The 21,922-nt window shown below is 34.8% G+C and overlaps 1 protein-coding gene across 1 annotated transcript in view; it reads left to right on the top strand.

The window, feature by feature from the left end:
- Window positions 1-21,922, top strand: part of Kcnj3 (potassium inwardly rectifying channel subfamily J member 3) — a 165,782-nt gene that overhangs the window by 1,110 nt on the left and 142,750 nt on the right. The window contains exon 2 of the mRNA XM_027420411.2: window positions 9,220-9,436. Coding sequence (XP_027276212.1) covers window positions 9,220-9,436 — 217 coding nt within the window. The remainder of the gene's footprint in view (window positions 1-9,219; window positions 9,437-21,922) is intronic.

The raw sequence follows: 21,922 nt of genomic DNA, 5'->3' as shown, positions 1-21,922 counted from the left end.
GGGGATTGTTTTCCGTCTATCTCCTCCCAGTAATACCACCAGGTGGATTACTTTTTAGGACACAGTAATTTAACTGTGGTCTTCTTTTAAACAAACACACAGACCCAGGCAGCTGTTAGTAAAGTAGAAGATCCATTTCTTCAAATTTATTTTTTAACTAAATAATTTCCTTGAGAAATATTCTGTAAAAGCCCAAGTGCTTTTCCTATAGAGTGTCTTGTTAATTTTACTTTTAATTGCCCGTTTCTATGAAGCCTTTGTCAACTACAGATTTCACTCGAAGCCTTACAGCATCCATTGAAGAAGGCTGCTTCCAAACACCGCGTTGTAAAGGCTTAAACAAAGTGCCCAGAGAGTATTTATTAAGGTCAGGCCCTTGTAGCACTCAGAAGGCACCACCACAAACAAGAAGGGTCCCTAGTTATTGACCAATTAGAGTCTGGGGAGGAGGGGTTAAAGTCTAGTTCTCACAGTCTACAGGTGTCACCTTTCTTTCTTAGAAAATTTCCAGAGTGCTTTTAAATGTTCATAAATTAAAAAAAAATAACATCAAACTATTGGAAAGGATTGACCTAAAATTATATAAAGAAGTATAGCCAAGTTCAAAATTTAGAGGTAATAGCATGACTGCTATCCAAGAGGAGGGAAAATTTTGCCTTTGAAATTTCAATTTGTACCATTCAACTACCTAGCATTTTATAAAGCTGCAACCGATACAGTTCAAAGTATTCTCCCAGGATTAAAAAAAGAAAAATGTTTTGCTCTTATGTCACTTTCATTATCACTTAGAAGATCTCATCCTAATTATTCTTGACCAAGTTGGCCAGTGCAGAGCTTGAATTAAAGCAGTTCACTTGCCCTGTCGCTTCTCATCACATGAGTATGTCCTGTGCCACATTGGTACATAAATGATATTTTTGATACCAAAGTGTAAAATTTTCAGCCTTGTACATTTTCATAATGATAGCTATGGTTATGTAATTTTATTTGGCTATTTTTAAAAAAAAACACTTTAACTGTACAGGATCATTATATTTTAAGGTAGCCTTTTGTTTTATTGATATCTGTTGAAATTAAGTGGCTTGGCAGGTCTAAGTAAGTGGATGAGTTGCAGACATGCTTATGGCAGCGGTACGTGTGTGTGCACTCTTTTCTATGTGTACAGTGAACCATTTCTCTGCTTGCTTAAGGAGACCTAGTGGGCAAATATGAGCAAATGTTCCAACAGTGCAAGCACCACTATCAAGGAATCTGTCTGTAGATATCACTTTGAAACTTTCATTAGGAATTGTTTATCCTCTTCTCAAGAGTTGAAGTTATTGTTATTCTCTAATTTTTCAAACCTAATAAAACTGGTATTTTTTACATCCTACTCATTTTAGGTTTTCTTGAATATTGCCAAAGTTTATTTTAACAAATTAAAGATAGAATTGAAAGATTAGTGACACAGATGTTTACAATGAATTTAGGGTTCTTGGTATCTACAGTGGTGAATATACCAAGAGTGATTTTTCTATATAATGTTATGTACCACATTTAACAGAAGAGTATGTTGAATTAAGAAATAAAATATTATAATTTTGGAGCAAGGTGCTATATTGATACAAGGTGATTAAAAATAATATCACATTCTAATAAGAGTAGCAGTGATACGCTGGACTTATGATTTAATAAGAAGACATCAGTGCTAAAAGTAAACTTTATTAGCATGTGATATTAAAATTCTATTGAAAGAAAATTATAGTGACATTAATGTATCTCATTTTAAATTTGTTTGATTTTTCTGGTAGGAAGGTTAAATATATTGAAATCTAATAGTTATTATCATTTTAGTATACTACATTGAAAAAAGGTCATGTTCTACTGAGGAATTAATGACATTGAGCAAAAACAGAGGAGACATTTGCTTTAATGAGTGACCCCTATTTTCTATTAGAAGCACTTGAAGTGACCTAAAACAGTCAACTATGATATGGAAGAAAAACTAAAGTTTCAATATTTATTATTAATTGTGTATAATCTTACTAAATATCAGTTCACATATTCATTTTCTTATTATAACTATTTTTATCACTTTAGATGCTATATTTGCATATATTCTATATAGAATAAACAGAACTTTCATGTCAATAAAAGCCAGTGTATTATTAAACTATAATAATTATAATACACATATATGTTCTTATAATTTAACTAACATTTTTCTACTCATATTGTATTTATTGACTAAAAGATCCATTATTGGCACAAACATAGCTTTAATGAATCATTACAAATAGTTTCAATTTTAAGGAAGACACAGCAGGAACCTGCTTTTCTAATATTGGATAATATGAAGTTTGTCACACACAGTTCTTTGGAATTTCCAATTATCAAATGGAAATGATTTTAACTTTTTTCCCTAATTTCAATTTTGCTTTTCACTTACATGAAGAAAATTTGCATTTAAACTCTACCCTTCAATTACCTGTTTGAAAACACTGACATTCCTCTGACTAATCATGGTGAGATATCCTAGCCGTATGAATCAAGAGGTCAAGATTTTCTTATAAATTAAATAAAAAGTGAAGGGTATAACTTGAATTAACTTTAAATTTCCACTATTTAATTATAAATACACCTCCATAAACTATTTTAAGGTAAACATTCTTAATATTTCCTCTCTCATCATGAAATTAATATTTACTTAGCTTTAAATTTTATTTTACTTAACTTTCTCTCAGTCTAAGCATTAGAGATTAATTAATGCCATGGCTTGATTAATTTTATGTATTATCCTTGAAAATTTTAATAAATTGCCTGGGCTACGGATTTGAAAACTCTGTGGCCAGGATGTTGGAGCATATAACCTACTGTGGGTCTGAAGGAAGTAGAAATATCACTTACCTTTTCTGTCACTAGTCACTAATAATTGACTGCCCTTATTAAAGTAAGAATGAAATGATCTCTTATGTACTGTTTAGGAATTTAGAGTTTATTATTCAAACGCTGCCATTTACACTCAAATATTTTTACAATACAAACAAAATGGGCAACTATTATAGCCACAGTATAAAAGAGGTAAGCAGAGCTTTCTCATGGGAAAATATTCTTACTTCCTCATATTTCTATCATTACCAACAGTCATTGTCTTCCTTGGGACACCCTACACAGCTTTTAACTTTCATTCATTAAAAGGTTTTAGGGAACATTCCTTTTTTCTTCTACCATCATATACATTGTCTGTGTACACTACTTCTTTTCTCCATTTATGTAGCTAGTCAAAATTTGATGCTGTTTGGTTTCTGCCACAGGATTGTGATCATGTTCAGATGCAACAGAAAATAATATTATAGTCTGCAAAACCATTTAGCTCTGTGCTCTCTTCTTAATGCTGGGAACCTACAGTCTCATAATGCCAGCAAGCCTCTGCCATGGAGACACAACCTTGGCTAAAATTTTTATTATTATGAATGTTATTGTTATTATAATTAATTATTACTATCATTATTTTATTACTGCAGGAGGTCTAACCTAATTACTATCCACACCAGGAAATTACTCCACCACTGAGCTACACCCCCAGTCCTGTTCCAAGCATTTTATTAGTCAGTAATCACAATTATACTTGGGTTTTATCATAAGTTTATTGTTTTGCCTTATCTTACACTTAAATGAGATTTTAGTTTTCACTCTATATAACTTCATCTTGCCTGCATGATTGCTCTTGCAAATAGATCTTGATTAAACCTTCCCTTATACACTCACTTTCTTTTAAAAGCATCAATCCACAAAATTGGGTATATCTGAATATGATAAAAGCTTTCTGCCAAAGTACTTGAGAAGTCTAAGATGGAGTATCTCATAACTGCTAGAAGCTAGACTTGATGTTATTTGTTTTAGATGGGCTCATTATAACCCCCCTAAATAGTACAGTAGCTATTTACTTTAACTTTTCTTCCTGTGACACACGAGTGATAATTCTCTAATAGGTACCCCTCTTGGGTTATTTCTAATATCCATAGTTATTATTCCTTTTTACTCTAGTAGTAATATTTTTTTGGTTTTTATTTTAAACATGGCACTTAGAGAGTACAGGGTTCCCTGTACTCTTAAAATATGAAGACAAGTAAGGGATGTAAAAACCCACAAGCAAACAGCAGTAGGTAAGAACAAATGATAAAGGGAAGCAGGAAAAGGCGTTTCATGGACTGAAGGGTGTTGTTGAATAGGAAAATAATGTACAAACAGGGATACAGATCCTGCTCATAGTTATTATAAAGTGAACAAAAGTCCCCCATAGTGACACAAAGCAGAGCTTTTATTTGAACAGTATAAAAGGCTTATACAATCTATTGCAAGATAAATTATGTTACACTTTAATATGGTACATTTCTTTCATAAAATGGACATCTTATGGGTTAATTAGCTTAGCATTAAAAAGGAAACTTTATTTTAGAGTTGGCATTGACTTTAATAATTTTACCTGAGCTAAAATTTCAAGCTTTAATCATTCAAATAAATGTACAAAGCTCTATCACAGTCCAGATAAAATTTTAGGTCTACATCCTTCTCTAACTACCTTAAATTCAGACCTTCACATCATAGGTTTTGTCCTAATTGTTTTGAGTACAGAGGCAGTTCAGTTGCTGGTCTTAGTGCATGTCTCAGACCTATTTCCTACATTTAGCTTTAGGATATTACTCTGACTACATTTTATGTGTTTTATTTTGTGACTTCACTACATACTTGGTGTATATAAGCTCATAGATATGATATGACACACTTAAACAGAAATGAAACTCCTGACATAAAAATAGAAGTAGTAGGAAAGACTGTTTTGCCCTCTCCATCTTATCATTAACTATACAGTACCTTATCAGCTGACAATTGCGGAAGTGGGAGCATATGGCCAGGACACAGACCATGGCAGAGTTTGGTGGTTATGAGTGAGCATTATAGTTATAATACCTGTGCCCAACCTCAAGTTGGGACAGAATACAGTTACATGTCAGAGATGGGAGGATAGGAAGTTTCTAGGTAGCATTAGTGAAATGTGGCCCTGGAGAATGAATATGGACACTTGGCAACATAATGGCCAGACAAAGGCTGAGTACAAGTTTATGTGTGCCAGGATAGTGATATAATGTTTATGTGTATACACTTTCAATTATCTTTGTTTGTCACACTGAAAGTAAACTACTTATTAAAAAGTACCTGAATGTGATGATCCCTTTTGAACATGTGATTTTCTTCTTTATTCAATCTGCATTAAAAATGTACTTGATTATCTTCTATACATTTTTGGAAACTGAGAGGCCACAAAGTCATTAGATAATAATAGATTTTTCGAGTGCCAAAACCATCAGTCTTCAGCTACAACAAAACCCTTAAAATACATTCAAATATGTCTTTTCATTAAATGTTAATTCTGTTATTTGTTACTTACATGTTTTAATATGAATAACTTAGAAGTCATTATCACAATTAAAATTATACAAAATTATTTCAAAAATCCATGTTTATATAAACAATTGTTAAGCCAAAGAGATCCTTTATCTTCCCTCTAACTCAAAAAAAAAAAGAAAAAAGAAAACCTTTTGCTTTGGCAACTAGCTTGACTTTGGGATGATAGAGCAATATATAGTATTGTTCTATGATTCCACAAAATCAAAGTTCAGTTGTTTGTAAGCCATTTTCAGATCAGTGTTTCATCAACTTCCCTTATAACTTGTTAAGAATTATTCATTTTCCATTGCTTTTTTCCTCCTACATTTACTTATTTTCACACTAATTCTATAGCTTTTATGAACTTTATAATCAGCATTTTTACTTTAAATATTTTACTGTATCCATCTAAATTTTTAGCAACTGTTTGCATTTGAAGGCAATGGAGCTTATTCTCTAATCAGATCACAACCTCACATTTTAGTCTGTGTAATAGTCATGGTCTATGCTCCCTTTGGAATAGGAAAACAGTAGAGTTGCAGTATTTAAGTACACTAGCCACAACCACTCTATTAATGGCAGCCTCCTTCTTGATGCTGAACTCTTACAATGACATAATTAGGAAAGTTTAACTACCTTTTACCTAAAAAGATTTGCCTACTATTAAATATCTTTACATTAAACAAAGTAGTTGTTAGCCACACAAGACAGGAAGCTATGGGATATAAGTGGTATTCTTTTATCATGTAGTCACAATGTAGAGTACAGCATACTTTTAGAAGGCTATTTACAGAATTACCTTTTCCTCTTTACCTTTATTTTCCATATGCACGTTAAAGTCACAGTTTTTTAAACAAAAAGTTCCAACTTCTCTTCCCCCACTGAAATAACTTACTTTTATTTTTACTTTGTTAACTTTGCTCTGGAAGATCTTGGAAATTATACCAGAATCAGGAGTTCCTATTTTATAATAGTCAGAAATCCAAGCAGAATGTATGTAGTAGGCACCTAGATTTTCTACAGTGTTAAGATTTTCTGTTTGATTGATCAGTGATAGCAGAACTTGACTCTAGTTAGTAGCTCAGATTTCAGAGAGGTCCAGCCTTCCAAGCACCCTCTTCTGTGACAGTATGTCTTTCACTTTTGACCTGCACAAAAGACTTCCATCTGGTTCTAGCTGTTAATAGACTTATTAGTCTAGTACCAAGTCAAAAAGACAAATAATTAGAAAATGAATGGATTTCTAGTAGAAGTGTCTGATGCCCTAACATAAATGACAACGACATTGATGATAAATTTGGAAATATGTGTTAAGTATCTCAGGTCATTATACAATACATTGTATAGTGCCTGCTGGAAAACAATTTCAGTAGCATGTGTATCACTGATATTGCAAGAAACTGAAGAAGCACCTTCCAAAGAAATGAAGTTATTAACCCTTTCTCCATAGTGTCACACATTAGGAGGATCTGGATGGGACATAGAGTTGTCAGGACACTCACTCTCCATTGGCGAATGGTGGAGTAAGGGACATTAATTTGACTCTAAGGAACAAACAGTTCAAAAATGAAGACATGTTGAGTCTGCATGGAATGTACCTCTGCATATTTGAATATTAATTGCCTGTATCTCAACAAGCCACTTTACTGAAAAATGAGGTATTTCCAGTTCAAGTCTGCTGATCTCCTGGTGGTCTGGAAGTGCTGAGTCCACACCCTTTCTTCAGTTGTTCAAAGGTTAGGGCACATTAGGCTTAAAATTTACTTTGAAGCCACAGGTATGAATTACAAATATATAAAAAACTAGCACATTTTAGTTTTGGTATACAATATGATAATAAAAAATTATCTTCTTTGGAGAAATATTACGCCCCTCAATGAGAGTTTAAAGACATTCCCCACACTGTAGTACAGAAACAGAGAAGTTAGAATAGCTAGTAAAAAGGGACCCAGATTATAGTTATTAGTTGAGATTTCAGAATATCACCTTGTGCTTGTATAGCACCTGTTGCTTCTTAGGTGGGAGGAACAATGAAGTGGGCTTTGTCTTTGTCCTTGTTTTCTGTTTGTCAGATATTATTTTCATATATGAATTAATAATTACAGCTGGCACTTGGGAAGTTATTAGTCTCACTCTTATTTCCCTAAATTGGCAATATGTTGAGACTATAGGTGTCTGGAAAAGGCTTAAAATGGGTTTTATTTTTGTGCCAACCTGACTGAAATTACCAGTTGCTTTCCAATATTGATATCTAGAGATGAGGTTTTGGTTTTTGGATAATGAGATTTTTTTTCAGATTAAAAGCAAAAATGTGATGAGGAACCATTTCTCCCCCTCCTCCTTTCTCCACAATCCCCTCTTTTCCTTTTCGTCTACTTTTACATTTCACTTACAGAAGAAAAGTGGTCTCTGTGTTTTCCCTGAATATTCTCCCAAACAAGTTAAAATTGCCAGTATAACCAATTTTAATGGAGCTTCTCAAATGAATCAGCTTAGCTTTTGAAACCCTCTGTGGAGACTGTAAACATGATATACCACCACTGATTCAAAACTACTCAGGATTTTTTGTTTTCTGTTTTTTTTTTTCAAGAAAATCAGACTATTCAACAATTCTACATAATTTCCAGCCTTATTTACCAAACATGAAATCCAATATATTTATTACAAATGAAAATAAAAGAGTGTTTCTTTGGGAATACCCTTGTTCTAAATTAATTTTCATGTATTAAATGAATGTGTCTTAAAATATACTGGACTTTCCCAAGTCCTATTTGGCCATTGGGATAGAAGTATTCCCACTAATTTTTTTCTGTATAACTCTAGTATCCAACTCTTATTTTGTCTCTATTATTGATGTTGAATCTAAATATTTGCTTGTACAGCTATTATGGGTAATATATATGGTAAACACAATGAAAATGAGTGGAACATAAAGAATGAGTAAGTCTACTTTAATGGTTTGCTGATATTGGATTTTCATTCACAGTCTTAGAATTTAACTGATTTCTTGAATTAAGCTGTAGAGTGATTATATTGAATCAAAATGCCAGTATCCCATGGGATTTCTAATGAACAATTTGTCAAAGACAGCTATCTTAAAATTCTATTTTGTTTAAAAAGTTCAATAGGGCATTTTTGGCTATATTTAAAAATTTATAAGTAGAAGAGTGGAGAATTATAATAAGTTTATTATAATTATTATTATGAGAATGAAAATCATGAATTAATGGCACATGCCTATCACAATTCAGTATGATAGTGTCTTTCTATTTTATATCTGTTTGTTACTTTACTAAATTCCTGAAAAAAAAAGCAATTATTCATTTCGCTTTTCAAGAAATCAACAAATCTCTACTTAAATCCTGGTCAACATTTTTTCAGCTTTACAACCTCCATTGGAACTGCAAATTTATTTGCTTTCTGAGGGAAGGGGACTCTAGCATGCCATAGATTAGCATGCAGAGATTTCTTTCAAACAGTGCTCACATACACACTCAGTTCCATAGTTGTGTTCACAGCCATTGTTGCAACACCCATTTCTCCAAAGATCAGGAGTTAGGGATTGGTAATTATAGCAAGTTGTTTATTGTAAATAACTCATGTATGTTCTGCATGAGCTATATGTGATTTTAGCCAGTTTCATAAAATATGGCTGCATAATGATTTGTTTGGATTACATTGCTGATGATTGACAGTGCAGAATGTTGGCAATAACGTAGATGATTGCTGGGCTTTCTTGAAATTGTCAGTACAAGTGGTGATTTTTTTCTCTTTTTCTGTGTGCTTGTCTAGTCTCGGCAGACACCTGAGGGTGAATTCCTTCCCCTTGACCAACTTGAACTGGATGTAGGTTTTAGTACAGGGGCAGATCAACTTTTTCTTGTCTCCCCTCTCACAATTTGCCACGTGATCGATGCCAAAAGCCCCTTTTATGACCTATCCCAGCGAAGCATGCAAACTGAACAGTTCGAGGTTGTCGTCATCCTAGAAGGCATCGTGGAAACCACAGGTAAGTAAGAACATAGATGTGCCATCAAATTTTTCATTTAGAATTCTCTACGATGTACCTGCAATAACTGGCTTAATGTCTCAGTTCACAGGCATGAAAGTAAAGACATGTCACTTAACATCCTGATAGCACAAAATAGATACGACTTTACAATTGAAGATGGTTGTTTTGATAGTTATACACCTGGTATTAATCCAGGAATAGTTGTTAAAACTAAACTGAGATAATGTCTTAGAAATGAATATGCTGTTCTATTTTAGTAACAAATTAAGATTTCTTATAATCAAGATTTTTCTTTCAAAATTTAAGACTGAGAATAATTTAGGGTTATTACTGATCAGCCAATCCACTCTTCGTGTTCTTGGCTTGTAGTAAAATGGAGGTGGGGGGAGTTTCTTAATAAAGCTATGACATTCTCTATGTGGAGCCTCAGCGGAAAGTTTGTGTGAGCACACAGAGTCAATGGAATGTTTCAGAGTAGAGCAACAGTTTTTATATCTAAACATTGACTATAGTTTTCTTCTTAAAACAGGCCTTTTGTTTTTCATGCTTCGGATTGCTTAGAGGAGTTAGGCCGGCAAAGAAAAGAACCAATAAATATAAGTATATCATTTGGGCCATAAGCATTGTCAATTAAGTTAGGAGCCTGCTGAGTGCTTAAGACTAATGATACATGACTATCTACATACTTACTTGTGTACATAAGCAAAAGTCTGTGTATGCAACTTGACTTTTGCATTTGTTTCAGGTGATAAAGAAGCAAGAAATATTTAGTCTTTCTCTTTTATTTTTATTTTTTGGACCAATACAAAGAAATAGTAATGGTTACAGTATGGCAATACTGGAATTAACGGTGTCACGAACATAAATTCAAGATTTACACTAGGGTATCTTTGACTTTGATAGCGCTACTTGTCCCAGTGAGTAGGCAGGTGGCTGCCTTGTTTCAGATTTGTGGCATAGTGACTGTTTGAAATTAGGCAAGGTACCATTTGTCTCTAAATTACACCATTCTTTTTACAGCGAGGGAAATACAATGACCAACCCATAACTGCCCTTTAACATTGTCTTTGTTATTAATGTTTAGCTCAAGATTAAGATTTTTTAAAAGAAGTGACAAAAGAATTATTAAATCAAGTAGGTCAGAAAATTTTCTTCTTAAGTTTTATGACTTACACCCCCACACTGTTTTTTACTTTAGAATCAAATACTAGTAGTATTCTTATGAAATAAGTTACAGAATAAGGAACCAATTTAAAGTTACTTTACATGTCAATTTTGTATATCATGTATCACAATAAAATGTAACATTAGTCTTAAAGACAGATAATCGCATTTTACCTTTTGGTTATGTATTTCTTAATTGATTATTGCTATAGTCATTGAGACAAATACATTTTTCTTTTTACATGGCAATGTTAAAAATCTTCCATTAGGTCCTTTACTTATGTGACTGTGTAATCATTCATCCATCTGATTTCTCACCCTAATCTTCTGGAGCCGGAGTTACAGGCAGTAGTGAGACACATATTTTGGTACTGGGAATGGAGTACTGTGTGAGATCAGTAACCACTTTTAAGTACTGAGTCATCTCTCCATCCCTTTATTTTGTGTTTCTTGACCTCATTATATTTGAAAAATCTAGACCAGGTTGTCTACATATTAGTTTATTTGTGCCTGATCTTCACATAATCGTTAGTTGTTTTTGAGGTATGTATGTAAAATGATGTCTTTGGTTATTGTTTTTATATCAGTATCTTAAGGACGGATGTTAAAACATGTTACTTTGTAATTTTGGATTTATTTCTGAGAATCATGATAAATAAAAGGTGCTTATGAGGTCAGATGGAATTCTGTAGCATCAATTATTCATTTGTGTTATTGATTTTATTTTGATGAAATTCTTCACTCTTCCATTTTTATTCTGTCTCTTTTGCTGAAAGTCAACTGGCATAAAATGTTTTGCACAGGTAATGTATACCTGTGTAGAGACTGAATTGCTTACCTAGAGACTGCTTTTCATAGCAAACAGCTTACATTCTTCTTCCTTAAAGAAAAAATACTCTTAGTTAAGCAAAATACAAAGTGAAACCACTGCTTGTAACACGTACTTTATGGGAAATTGATACATCCACCTGATTTTTTTTATATACATGACACAGCTAATAGAATTTTATACTGTTCAAATTTTGTAAAACCTGCTTCCAGCCCCCATGTTCCAGATTCATCAAAATAACACAGGCTTTTTCACTTGATTTTATATTTTTATTGAAATATGCTCATTTTTGTCTTAAATGATTTTTGCCCCATATGCAAAAATCTTTCTCCTGTCATTTATTTAGGGGAACAGGGAAGATAGGGACAGTGTGATTTATGAGGCAAGAACATGATATTTTCCTCCAGTTTTTAGGTACAGAGCCTTGAGATTAAACTTGTGCTTGGTGTAACTTCCCACCATGTTGGAAATTAAAGAATGAATATTCGTGTCATTCATTAACTTCCCATCTAAGTATTTTTGAATATATGCTATGTGCTTACAGGAATCTCAGAGACTAAAGGTAAAATGGTGACTTAGACAGGACCCTTTTCTTCCTGGGGTTTGTATTGTGACAAAGACATAATATAAATATTAAGTAGGCAAAATGTTATCATTGTGAAGAATTAAATAAAATCAAACCAAACCCCTCTTCCCCAACCCAAAGTCATCTGGTAGTGGGGAATGGATTACTTTAGGTTGATGCTCAGAAAATCTTCTAAGGGAGGGGACTCTTAAGCCAAATCTCAGCTGGTTGATCTAAGGGCAGAATATGACAGATCCTCAGGAAGAGCTGGTGAAAATGCCTAAATGAGGAATAAGCTGGATTTGTTTTGGTAACCAAGAGAAAGCTTATGGTTGTAGTAAGAGCTAACAACGTGGGGTGAAAAGCGAGAAGTTAAAGAGGAGAGCTAGCCTCCACTAAAAAAGGGCATTGCTTCACTGAATGCAAGCATTCAGGCTTACTTAGAAAGAGGAATAATCGTTTAGTCAACTCAGCCTTTATATACCAAAAATCCATTGTCCCCTTTGACATGTAGTTTCTTTTGAAGTAACCAACTAATTTCTTCGAAATTTATACAATTCCTTCCTTCCTGACACTCATCCTTCTCATCCTTACCTAGCTGACCCTTGTGCAGCCCCGCTCCATAACTGATCACTTCAAGACAATCCTTTACTAAGCATTTTTAAATTTCATGTTGTTTTTGCTTGTTCCTGGTCTGTAGTCTAGGCAGCAATGGAGAAGGCCAGAAGGTAAGAAACCAGGACTTCCTAATTTACAGAAAGGGTTAGGTAGCAGCCCAAGACTTCTAAATTAACACTTTCCCTTCAGAGACTGTTGCTTTGCTTAACTGAAATGAGTCAGGTTCCCATGAATGCCACAGTCTGCCTGGGTTTCAGCAGTAGCCCTTGTCTCCTCGCTCACACAAGTTCCTGCAGTAAAATATACCTCTTACTTCTGTTCTCTTCCCTGCTTCTCCCAGGAGAGTGAGCACTGCTGGACGCAGACAAAGCACTGCAGATTTGGCTCATTAGAACTGGATGCTTTCAGCTTCAATCTGGTTTCTGCTGCTATTTGGCAGTCTTTTTAATTGTCTTTTCTGTACTCTCAGGCTCAGTCCCCATGGGATCTATTTTAGACCTTTCCTCTGTCTCTATGCCCCCAGTGCCAGCTGTCCCATCCCTTTCTTGGCATGTCATCTTTCCACCTATTCTATTAAAAACTATATGACACTTCAGTTTTTGTACATTTCTTTGCTTTCACCCTTTTCTCATAGTTATGTTCTGTTCTTTCCTGGTGTTTGTTACAAAGGCTGTCCTTTCTTTTTTTCTTTCTTTCTATTCTTTTTTGAGACAGCTTCATATTCTCTAACCAGGCTGGCCTGGCACACATGGCAGTCTTGCCTCAGCCTCCCAAATGCTGCTCCAACCTGTGTGAGATAACACATCTGGCTTTGTTATGATCCTTAAGCATTGCTACCTACCACCAATATATTTAGTACCTACCACTATCTTCCCATTGATCCATTTTCTGTGCCCTGAAATGCCAATTCTTTCCTCATGAAAGAAATGCCATCATTTTTCCATTTCTACTTTGAAGATTTTTTCCTGATCTTCAAAGGAATGTCATTCTCCACACACACCTTTGTCTTTCTTCTTTTTGGTATTTACTGGTCATTCCTTATGTCCTTCATCCCTGCATCTTGGTCTGTATCATCTGTTCTCCTGATTGTCCCATACTCCCTGACCTCGAGTAGTGTTTTTCATCATTTTTAAAATTTATTTTACATAACAACCACAGTTTCCCCCCCTTCCTCCCTTCTGGTTCCCTTGCCTAACTCCCTTTGGTCTTCCCAACTACTCCTCCTCTATCTCCATTCCTATGGGGTAAGTCCTTCCACGGGAATTAACAAAGCATAGCATGTCAAATTGCGGTATGACCAAACCCCCAAATCTCCCACATCAAGGCTGAACAAGGCATCACCATAGGGAATAGGTTCCAAAGAGACTAGTCCCACTTCTAGGGCTCCCACAAAATACCAAACTACACAACTATGGCCCAGATAGCTTGTTTTTTTTTTTTTTAATTCAGTTATAGCTCTCACTACTCTACTATTCATGTCTAGCTAGAAAATCTTTCAGTCATGATTTTTGTATATTCTATTAATTCCACATTGTTTTCTACTTAGATGCTGCCATTTTAATTCAGAACTTTCTTTTTCCAACTATCATGCTATCCTCTTATCTTCTGATTATAATATATTTTATTTTGGATCAATTATCATTTTTACTAACATTTTCATCACAGACCATCCCTTTCATTTTCATATCCAATAATTTATTCATCCCACTAATAAATCTTGAGAACTTATTATGCTGAACTCTAGAAAACATAAATTAGAAAATCAAAACTGCTGCTGTACTGGCTTCTTCTGTGGGGAATGCAATAAACAGGAGGAAATGCCTCATAATAGCAAGTGGAAAGTGCTATGACAATGAGTAATGATGGCCAGGAGGGGCTGGGAATGCAGAGCCAGAAGGGCACAGGGAAAAGTGGACAGTTGAACTTTGAGCAAAAGCAGTATCTCTGAGAAGGTGACTATAGGTAGAGGGAGTGTTCCCAGGCAGATACTTCTATTCTTAGTAATGTCTGTTTTGTTTCTGTGTAGTTACCTTCTTCCTCCTGTTTAGGCATACACCAGGATAGTACTTTGAAATCACAATTGCTCAGATGAAAATTTAGCTCCTGTAGGAGCTCTACTCACTAACAGATGGTGTATGACAGCCTAGTACATGTGCATAAGACCCACTTTCATTATATACCTCTGTTCAAAAATCCTGACAACTATGATGTAAAATGCACATAATATTGTTAGTTTTGGGAGAAAACTATGTTGTACCTTTTCCTCTAAAACTCCTGCACTAACACTCACTTTTGCCTCTCATGTTTGTGATCCTTCTAATTTCCATTACTATGATGGTATTTCTGTCTTTCCCAAGACTGCAAGAACAGCAGAGACTTCGAGTTTTTCACATGTACTTTAGCCGGTAGTTTCCTTTACTAGTTCAATAAGCCTTATTGACAGTGCAAGAAGTATTACTTAAATGCTTCTTTTGGAAGATATAAAAAGTACAAATATGCAAAAGTAGAAGATGTTTCCTAATTTCATGTGTTGTGATATTAACGCCTTGATTAACTCTTCAAGTGTCTGTATTTAATATAATACTGTGCTCAGTGTACATTCACAACTTTCCTAATTATATTATCTATTTTTGCTACATTTATGTCAAGTCATAATGCTACATCCTTAATTTGAATGGCTCTATTTATGCTAACCACATGCCCATCTTAACTGTTTAGCTAAGCCTCTAATCTAGAATTTTCAAATATTTTCTTTTTAAGAAGGCAAACACTATTGATAGCTTCAACTTACTTACTCCCATTTGGCTATTTTACATAAACTACTAGAGATGGAATTATTGATTATGCTGGTCAGTTTTTGTTTATTTGACATGAACTAAGATTATCTGAGAAGGGAGAGCCTTAACTAAAGAATTACCTACCTCACTTTATCCTGTGGACATTTTTGTGGATCATTTTCTTCCTCCCTAATTTAGTAAGGAAAAGCAAGCTAGGACACTGGATCAACAAGTATGTAAATCTGCTCACCACAATTTTATTTTAATTAGATTTGTTATTATTCTATAGGGTTTGTGATTTAATTCAAGTTCTTGGAGGTAGACAAATGATGTATCGTGTCACCACCTTCCCAATCCAACCGCTTTTAATTATTTTAGATTTATCTACTATTTTATGTTTATGAACATTTATGTTTGCAGAGGTCAGAAGACAGCATCAGATCTCCTGGGACTGGAGTTACTGATAGTTGTGAGCTGTCATAAGGGAGTTAACCTGGTTGCTTTGCAAGGCTAACAAGTACTCTTAACCTCTGAGACAATATTCTATCTGACTGTAAGGTGTCACAGGAGTTCTATCTGAAATGGAACTATCTGTAAACAACGGTAAATTAAGGTGCTCATTTCTTCTTGTAGCTACCCAAAGTAAACATTTTTAAAAATGTTTATCATTATTTCAAACCTTTGATTTGTGATGAGGAAGAAAACATCCTGTCTTCCTACTTACTGGCTATACCTTTTGTCTTTTAAATTGTCAGTTAATATGTCCTCTTTTTATGAATAAGCTACCTGTATAATTAATAAGGTAACTTCTCTGATAGGTCTTATTTTTGATATAAATATTTCATTATGCAAATCCAAGTAAGTATATTGTATTTATTTCATAAGTACTTTGTTAAAGACAAGACAAGGTCTTCAGAGTGGGATGTTGTCCTTCTAGCCACACAGACAGCAAACATGAAAACTGAGGGTTCATTTTGGGAAGGGCATCACAGACAATTTGGAATGCAAAAAGAAGTGTAGAGTGACTGATCAAAGATAACCCTAGGCTGCTTCCTGGATAATTTTCCAAATGCAAAGTACAGAAGACACTGTGAAAAGTATTAAGTAAGAGTGTGTCTTGATGATACTTCATGGTAGAAAGTTCCCTCTGGCAATAGGTGGAAGATTGATTCAGTGGATCTGAGACTGACTACAGTCCAGTCATTAGGTTGCTACAACAGCCTAGAGCAGAGGTAATTGAGTTCTGTTTGAAATTTTGTGGCTGATGCAACTGTGTGGATGTTGGAAGTAATGAAAAAGGCCTCAGGTTTGAAAGCCCTTACTTGTGATTAAGCAGGGATGGTGGGGAAAAGGTCCTAGGACCTTTCCCACTGTACTTCCCCTAGTTACTGAGAAGCCTAGTTATCTGAGGTAGAGGTAGAGTGGGGTGGGTGGGCTGCGTTAGTAAATAACAGAGCAATAACAACCTCTTGACTTTTCTTACCCATGAAAAATCACTAAAATGTTCTAAAAAGAATAATTCAAAGGGTAACATCTAACCTCTTTAGTAATTGAGATGTGCCATCATTTTCTTCTTTTGAAGATTTTATAGTATTTAGCTTTATTATATGTAATCAGTCATTGGACATTTATGATCTATTGAGAAACAGTAAAGTGCCTTGTGGTGCCTAAAATGACACTACTAAAACATGCCTACCAGAAAATTTATTCATCTTTCCTTACTGCATCCTTTCTAAATTACTAGCTTTTGAGTGAGTCAACACATAATTTGGAGCCAAGAGTTGTTACCTTCCCATGCCAATGGTAGGCATGCAGTCTGTAAGGATAGGAGGTTTCTAGCTAGCATCTTCTCATTAACTTCCATTACCATTCACTCACTAAATTTTTATTGCGTCTTAGTTGTGATTATATGATAGTTGTCTTTTTTACCTTAATTTACCAAGTCAACAAAAATCTCAGAGACTTGGATCCCTGTTTAAATAAAAGCAATATTTTTACAAACTGTTTCTAAACAAAATTACATCTTATTGTTTTTTTTTAATAGATAGGTCATAGAAAAATTTCAGGCTAGAAAACATTTAAGTATTAAAGCACTAAGGAGCATGACGAACTAAAGCTGCCTACTACTAAAAGGCTTTGTAGAATATAGGAACTTCAGTGATGAAACTAAAAAAAATCCTGAGCAAACAGAGATAACTGTTCATACTCCACAGAAGCACAGATTATTAGCTCAGCTTTACAAAGTGCCAGATTCAATTCTGATGAATTTTGCTTCATTGATAATGGAATAGACTTTTCAACACTCATGGTTGTTATCTTCTACCATTTCATTTAGTCTACATTCATCAACATTATTCTCCCAAGAAAGATGAGACATTGAGAAGAAAGTACATTCTTTTGTGTTTGCATGGGATGTTCTATAAATGTCTGTTAAATCCAATTGTGCCATAACTTCTGATAATTCCTTTGTTTCTTTGTTTAGTTTTTGTCTGGTGGTCTTGTCTAGTGGTGAGAGTGGGGCGTTGAAGTCTCCCACTAAAGTGGGTGGGATTTTATGTGTGATTTAAGTTTTAGTAATGTTTCTTTTATGAATGTGCATGCCTTTATATTTGGGGCATAGATGTTCAGAATTGAGACTTCATCTTGATGCACTTTTCCTGTGATGAATATGAAATGACCTTCTTCATCTCTTTTGATTTATTTCAGTTTGAAGTTTAATTTGTTAGATATTAGCATTGCTACACCAGCTTCTTGGGTCCATTCAATTGGAAAATCTTTTTCCAACCCTTTACTCTGAGGCAACATCTGTCTTTGAAGTTGAGTTGTGCTTCTTGTATGCAGCAGAAAGATGGATTCTGTCTTAATATCCATTCTGTTAGCCTGTGTCTTTTTATAGGCAAGTCAAGGCCATTGGTATTGAGGAATATTAATGACCATTGATGATTAATTATTGTTTGTTTTGGATTTGTTGTTGGTGGTAGTATTGAGTGTGGATCCCCTCCCCCACCTTTTTTTTTTCTTTTGGTGTTTGGTAAAGTAGGATATTCTATTGTCTTTGTGTTTGTGAGTGTAGTTAACTTCGTTGGGTTGGAGTTTTCCTTCTAGTACTTTTTGTAGCACTGGAATAGTGGACATCTATTGTTTAAATCTGGTTTTGTCACAGAACCATCTGACCTGACCTAGTGAAAGCACATGGATCCCAGTTGTAAAGCTGGGGCAGCAGCATTGGATCAAACCAAGCCCTCTGAATGTGGGTGCCAGTTAGGAGGCCCGGGCAGTCTATGGGACCTCTAACAATGAAACCAGTATTTATCCCTAGTGTAGAAATGGACTTTGGGAGCCCATTCTCTATGGAGAGATAACATATCAGCCCAGATATATGGAGGAGGGTCTAGGCCCTTCCTCAAATGATATGAAAGACTTTTATGATCCCCCATGGAAGTCCTCCCCGGGGAGTATTGGTTGGGGACATTGGAGGATAGGAGGGAGAGGGAAATGGGAATTGATATGTAAAATGATTGCTTCTAAAGAAAGAGGACATTTACTATTAGTTTGTCCATTGTTTTTAATTGCTCTTTATAGTTTGTCTGACTCAATCCTTGGTATCTATGGAAGGGAGTTTCTCAATGGGGATTCCTGGGAAATTGGGATTTAGTTGGTTCTGTCAATGTTACTATTGTGTCTAAGGATGCTAGGAGCAAAAGAAGTTAGAAAACCTCTTGGATAACACAAGTAATTGTTAAGTATAAACACCAAGAAATAATATTGAGAAAGATAATGTTTCTCCTTTTATTAAACAAGGATTCTTTTCTCAGAGTATATAATCTGAATACATTTTCCTTCCCTCTATTTTTTCCAATTCCTACTCATCTCCTCTCCCATTTGGATCTATTTTCTTTGTGTCTCTCAATAGAAAAATAGCCTTCTAATATATAATAACAAAACATAACAAAATAAGATAAAAAAGCATCATATTGAAGTTAGACTAGAAACAGAAAAATAAAAGATCCCCAAGAGAAGGCACGAGAATCAGAGACCCACTCATTCACTCATTGAAATGTCCCATAAAAGTACTAAACTGAAAACTATGGTGTATATGGAGAAGACCTGGTATAGACCTGTGTAGGCCTTGTGATTCCTCCGTTAGTCTCTGTGAGTTCATATGAGGGCCCCGTTCTGGTGTTCTCCATCACCTCTGTCTCTTTTCCTTATTCTGCCTTCTCTTCCAAGGGTTTCCCTGAGCAAAAAGAAGAGGAATTTGATATTGACATCACATTTAGAGCTATGTGTTTGAAGGTCTTTCTTTTTAATATTTGCTGTGGATCTCTGTATTTGTTACTGTCTATTGCAGATGAAAGCTTCTTGAATGACAGCTGAGCCAGGCCCTAATCTGTGAATATAGTAAAATATCATTAGCAGTGATTTTATTGTTACTATTTTTAGACCAGTTTTATTTGATTTTACTCATGGTCTCTGGGTTATCTAGTCTCTGGTTCTTGGTCAGCTAAGCAGTGTCAGGTATGGGTGCAATCTCATGGAGTAAGCCTTAAGTCAAAACAAACATCAGTGGTTATTCCCACAAGGTGTGTGCCACTATTGTCCTAGAATATTTTGCAGACAAGACAGATTATAAATCAAAGATTTTGTGGTTGGGTTAGTGTTTACATTTTCCTTTTGGGAGCCTGAAGAGTAATTTTCCAAGTCAAAGACACTAGAACATGTGGGTGAGAGTTCTATATAAGCAGCTGCCAAACTAAATGTCTTTTTGATTAAAGTATTTATTGAAGTAACTACTCAACTGTAATATACTTTTAAATTTCAAACATCGTTTCACTTGTTGGTCAAAGGAACACTTTCAGGAGTCTGTTTTCTTCTTTTACCATGTGAGTGACAAAGATTGAATTCATGTCAGGTATGACCACATGAATCACCTTTGCCCACTGAGACAGCTTGATGCTCCATCAACTGTAACATATCTTGAAGATATCAAATTTATTACTATTTATATTTAAATTCTTTTATTATTTTCATGTACCCACATGATATGGTGGAGGAGGGAAGAATTCATGGCAGACACATGAAGGTCCAAGGAGCCTGCCGTGGACTCTATTCTGTTTTTTCACCTTTCTTTATGTTCTGGTGGTTGAACTTAGATCTCCAGGCTGACATGGCATTTCACTGTCTCTCAACTGTAATACCTCCTGAGTAAACCTTCCACAGTCACACATGTTAAAACTGAAAAAAGAACACAGCTCTTTAAACTTATGCAATCTTCTGAGATGCAGTTTGTTTGATTCAGGCTGTGCTGATCAATGTAGCCAAATGCAAATTAATGTGGGGAGAAAACAGTGAAAATCAGGAGTATGAATTAAAATGTGTTGCTGTTCATCATCCTAACTACGAACAAGATGTGATATCTATTGTGGAACATTGTGTGAAGATGTGATATAAATGCCAAACAAGGATGCTGATGCCACTCACGGAGGGAGACTTGCTGCACACTCATTAGATGCAGAACACAGTGTGCAGTTATTTACTGATGCACAGGAGGGAATATCATTATACTCACAACAAGGTTCAGAAAGACAACTTGCATTTCACAAGAAGACAAACATTGGCAATTAGTCAATGCCAAACCATTTTGGACCTTTCTTTTCTGAGGACAAATCTACAGAGGTAGCATAGATTAAATAAAAATAGCCTTTTAATAGACGATAGCAAATGGATAGGTTTTACATTCAGATAGAGTGAATGTAGCTTGACAAATTAGAATTCTAAGCCCAATTTGACATTGCCTCATTGTGATTAGTTTTTACTCTGTTATTTCCATGCCTTAGGCTGTGTTTGAGAAAAAAATAAGATCAGTGACCTACTCAGCTCATAGCAGGGACTTTGGCATTGAAATTCAAATGGAAGTCAGTGCTACTGCATTATTGCTACTGCCCAACATGAACACTGAAGCAAAGGAAGTAACATGGGGTTATTTAAAGTTTTGGCATTTTAATATTTTTTAATATTAGCAGTAAAATGGCATCAAAACATGAAAATGACATGGTTATGGACAAGAGTGTTGAGGAAAGGGAGGATGGATATTTGATTCTATATTTTTTCAATGGAAAACTAACCCTTGATTCTGATTCTTTTTAGTTTCCTTAGGTTCTTTTACAAAAATCTTCTCATCAACCTAAGAATTGCTTGATCCATGGCTGCTGCCAACCTCAGGGCAGAACTATGTCTAGACTGTTACCTAGAGATGATTAGATCTTACATTTTTTAAAAGAAAGAAATTCTTCATCTCCCTCACATTACTGCCAAACAATTCTCCATATATGTCTAAGCTACATTTTAATATAATTTAATCTCTTCCTTTTGTTACATCTAATTTAATTTATATTTTCTGTTTAAGTTGGAAACTGTTCTGTTTTCAGAGCCATCATTAGTCAGGTGTAATGCCATGTATCTTTGGCTATGTATTTCCATTAAATGAAGCTTTTATTGACTCTTTGGAAAGCAAGCTGCCTCCCATACAT

The sequence above is a fragment of the Cricetulus griseus genome, chromosome 6, assembly GCF_003668045.3.
Source record: "Cricetulus griseus strain 17A/GY chromosome 6, alternate assembly CriGri-PICRH-1.0, whole genome shotgun sequence".
NCBI lineage: Eukaryota > Metazoa > Chordata > Mammalia > Rodentia > Cricetidae > Cricetulus > Cricetulus griseus.
Note: the sequence above shows the minus strand (reverse complement) of the source record. Positions and strands in the feature narration are given on the sequence as shown.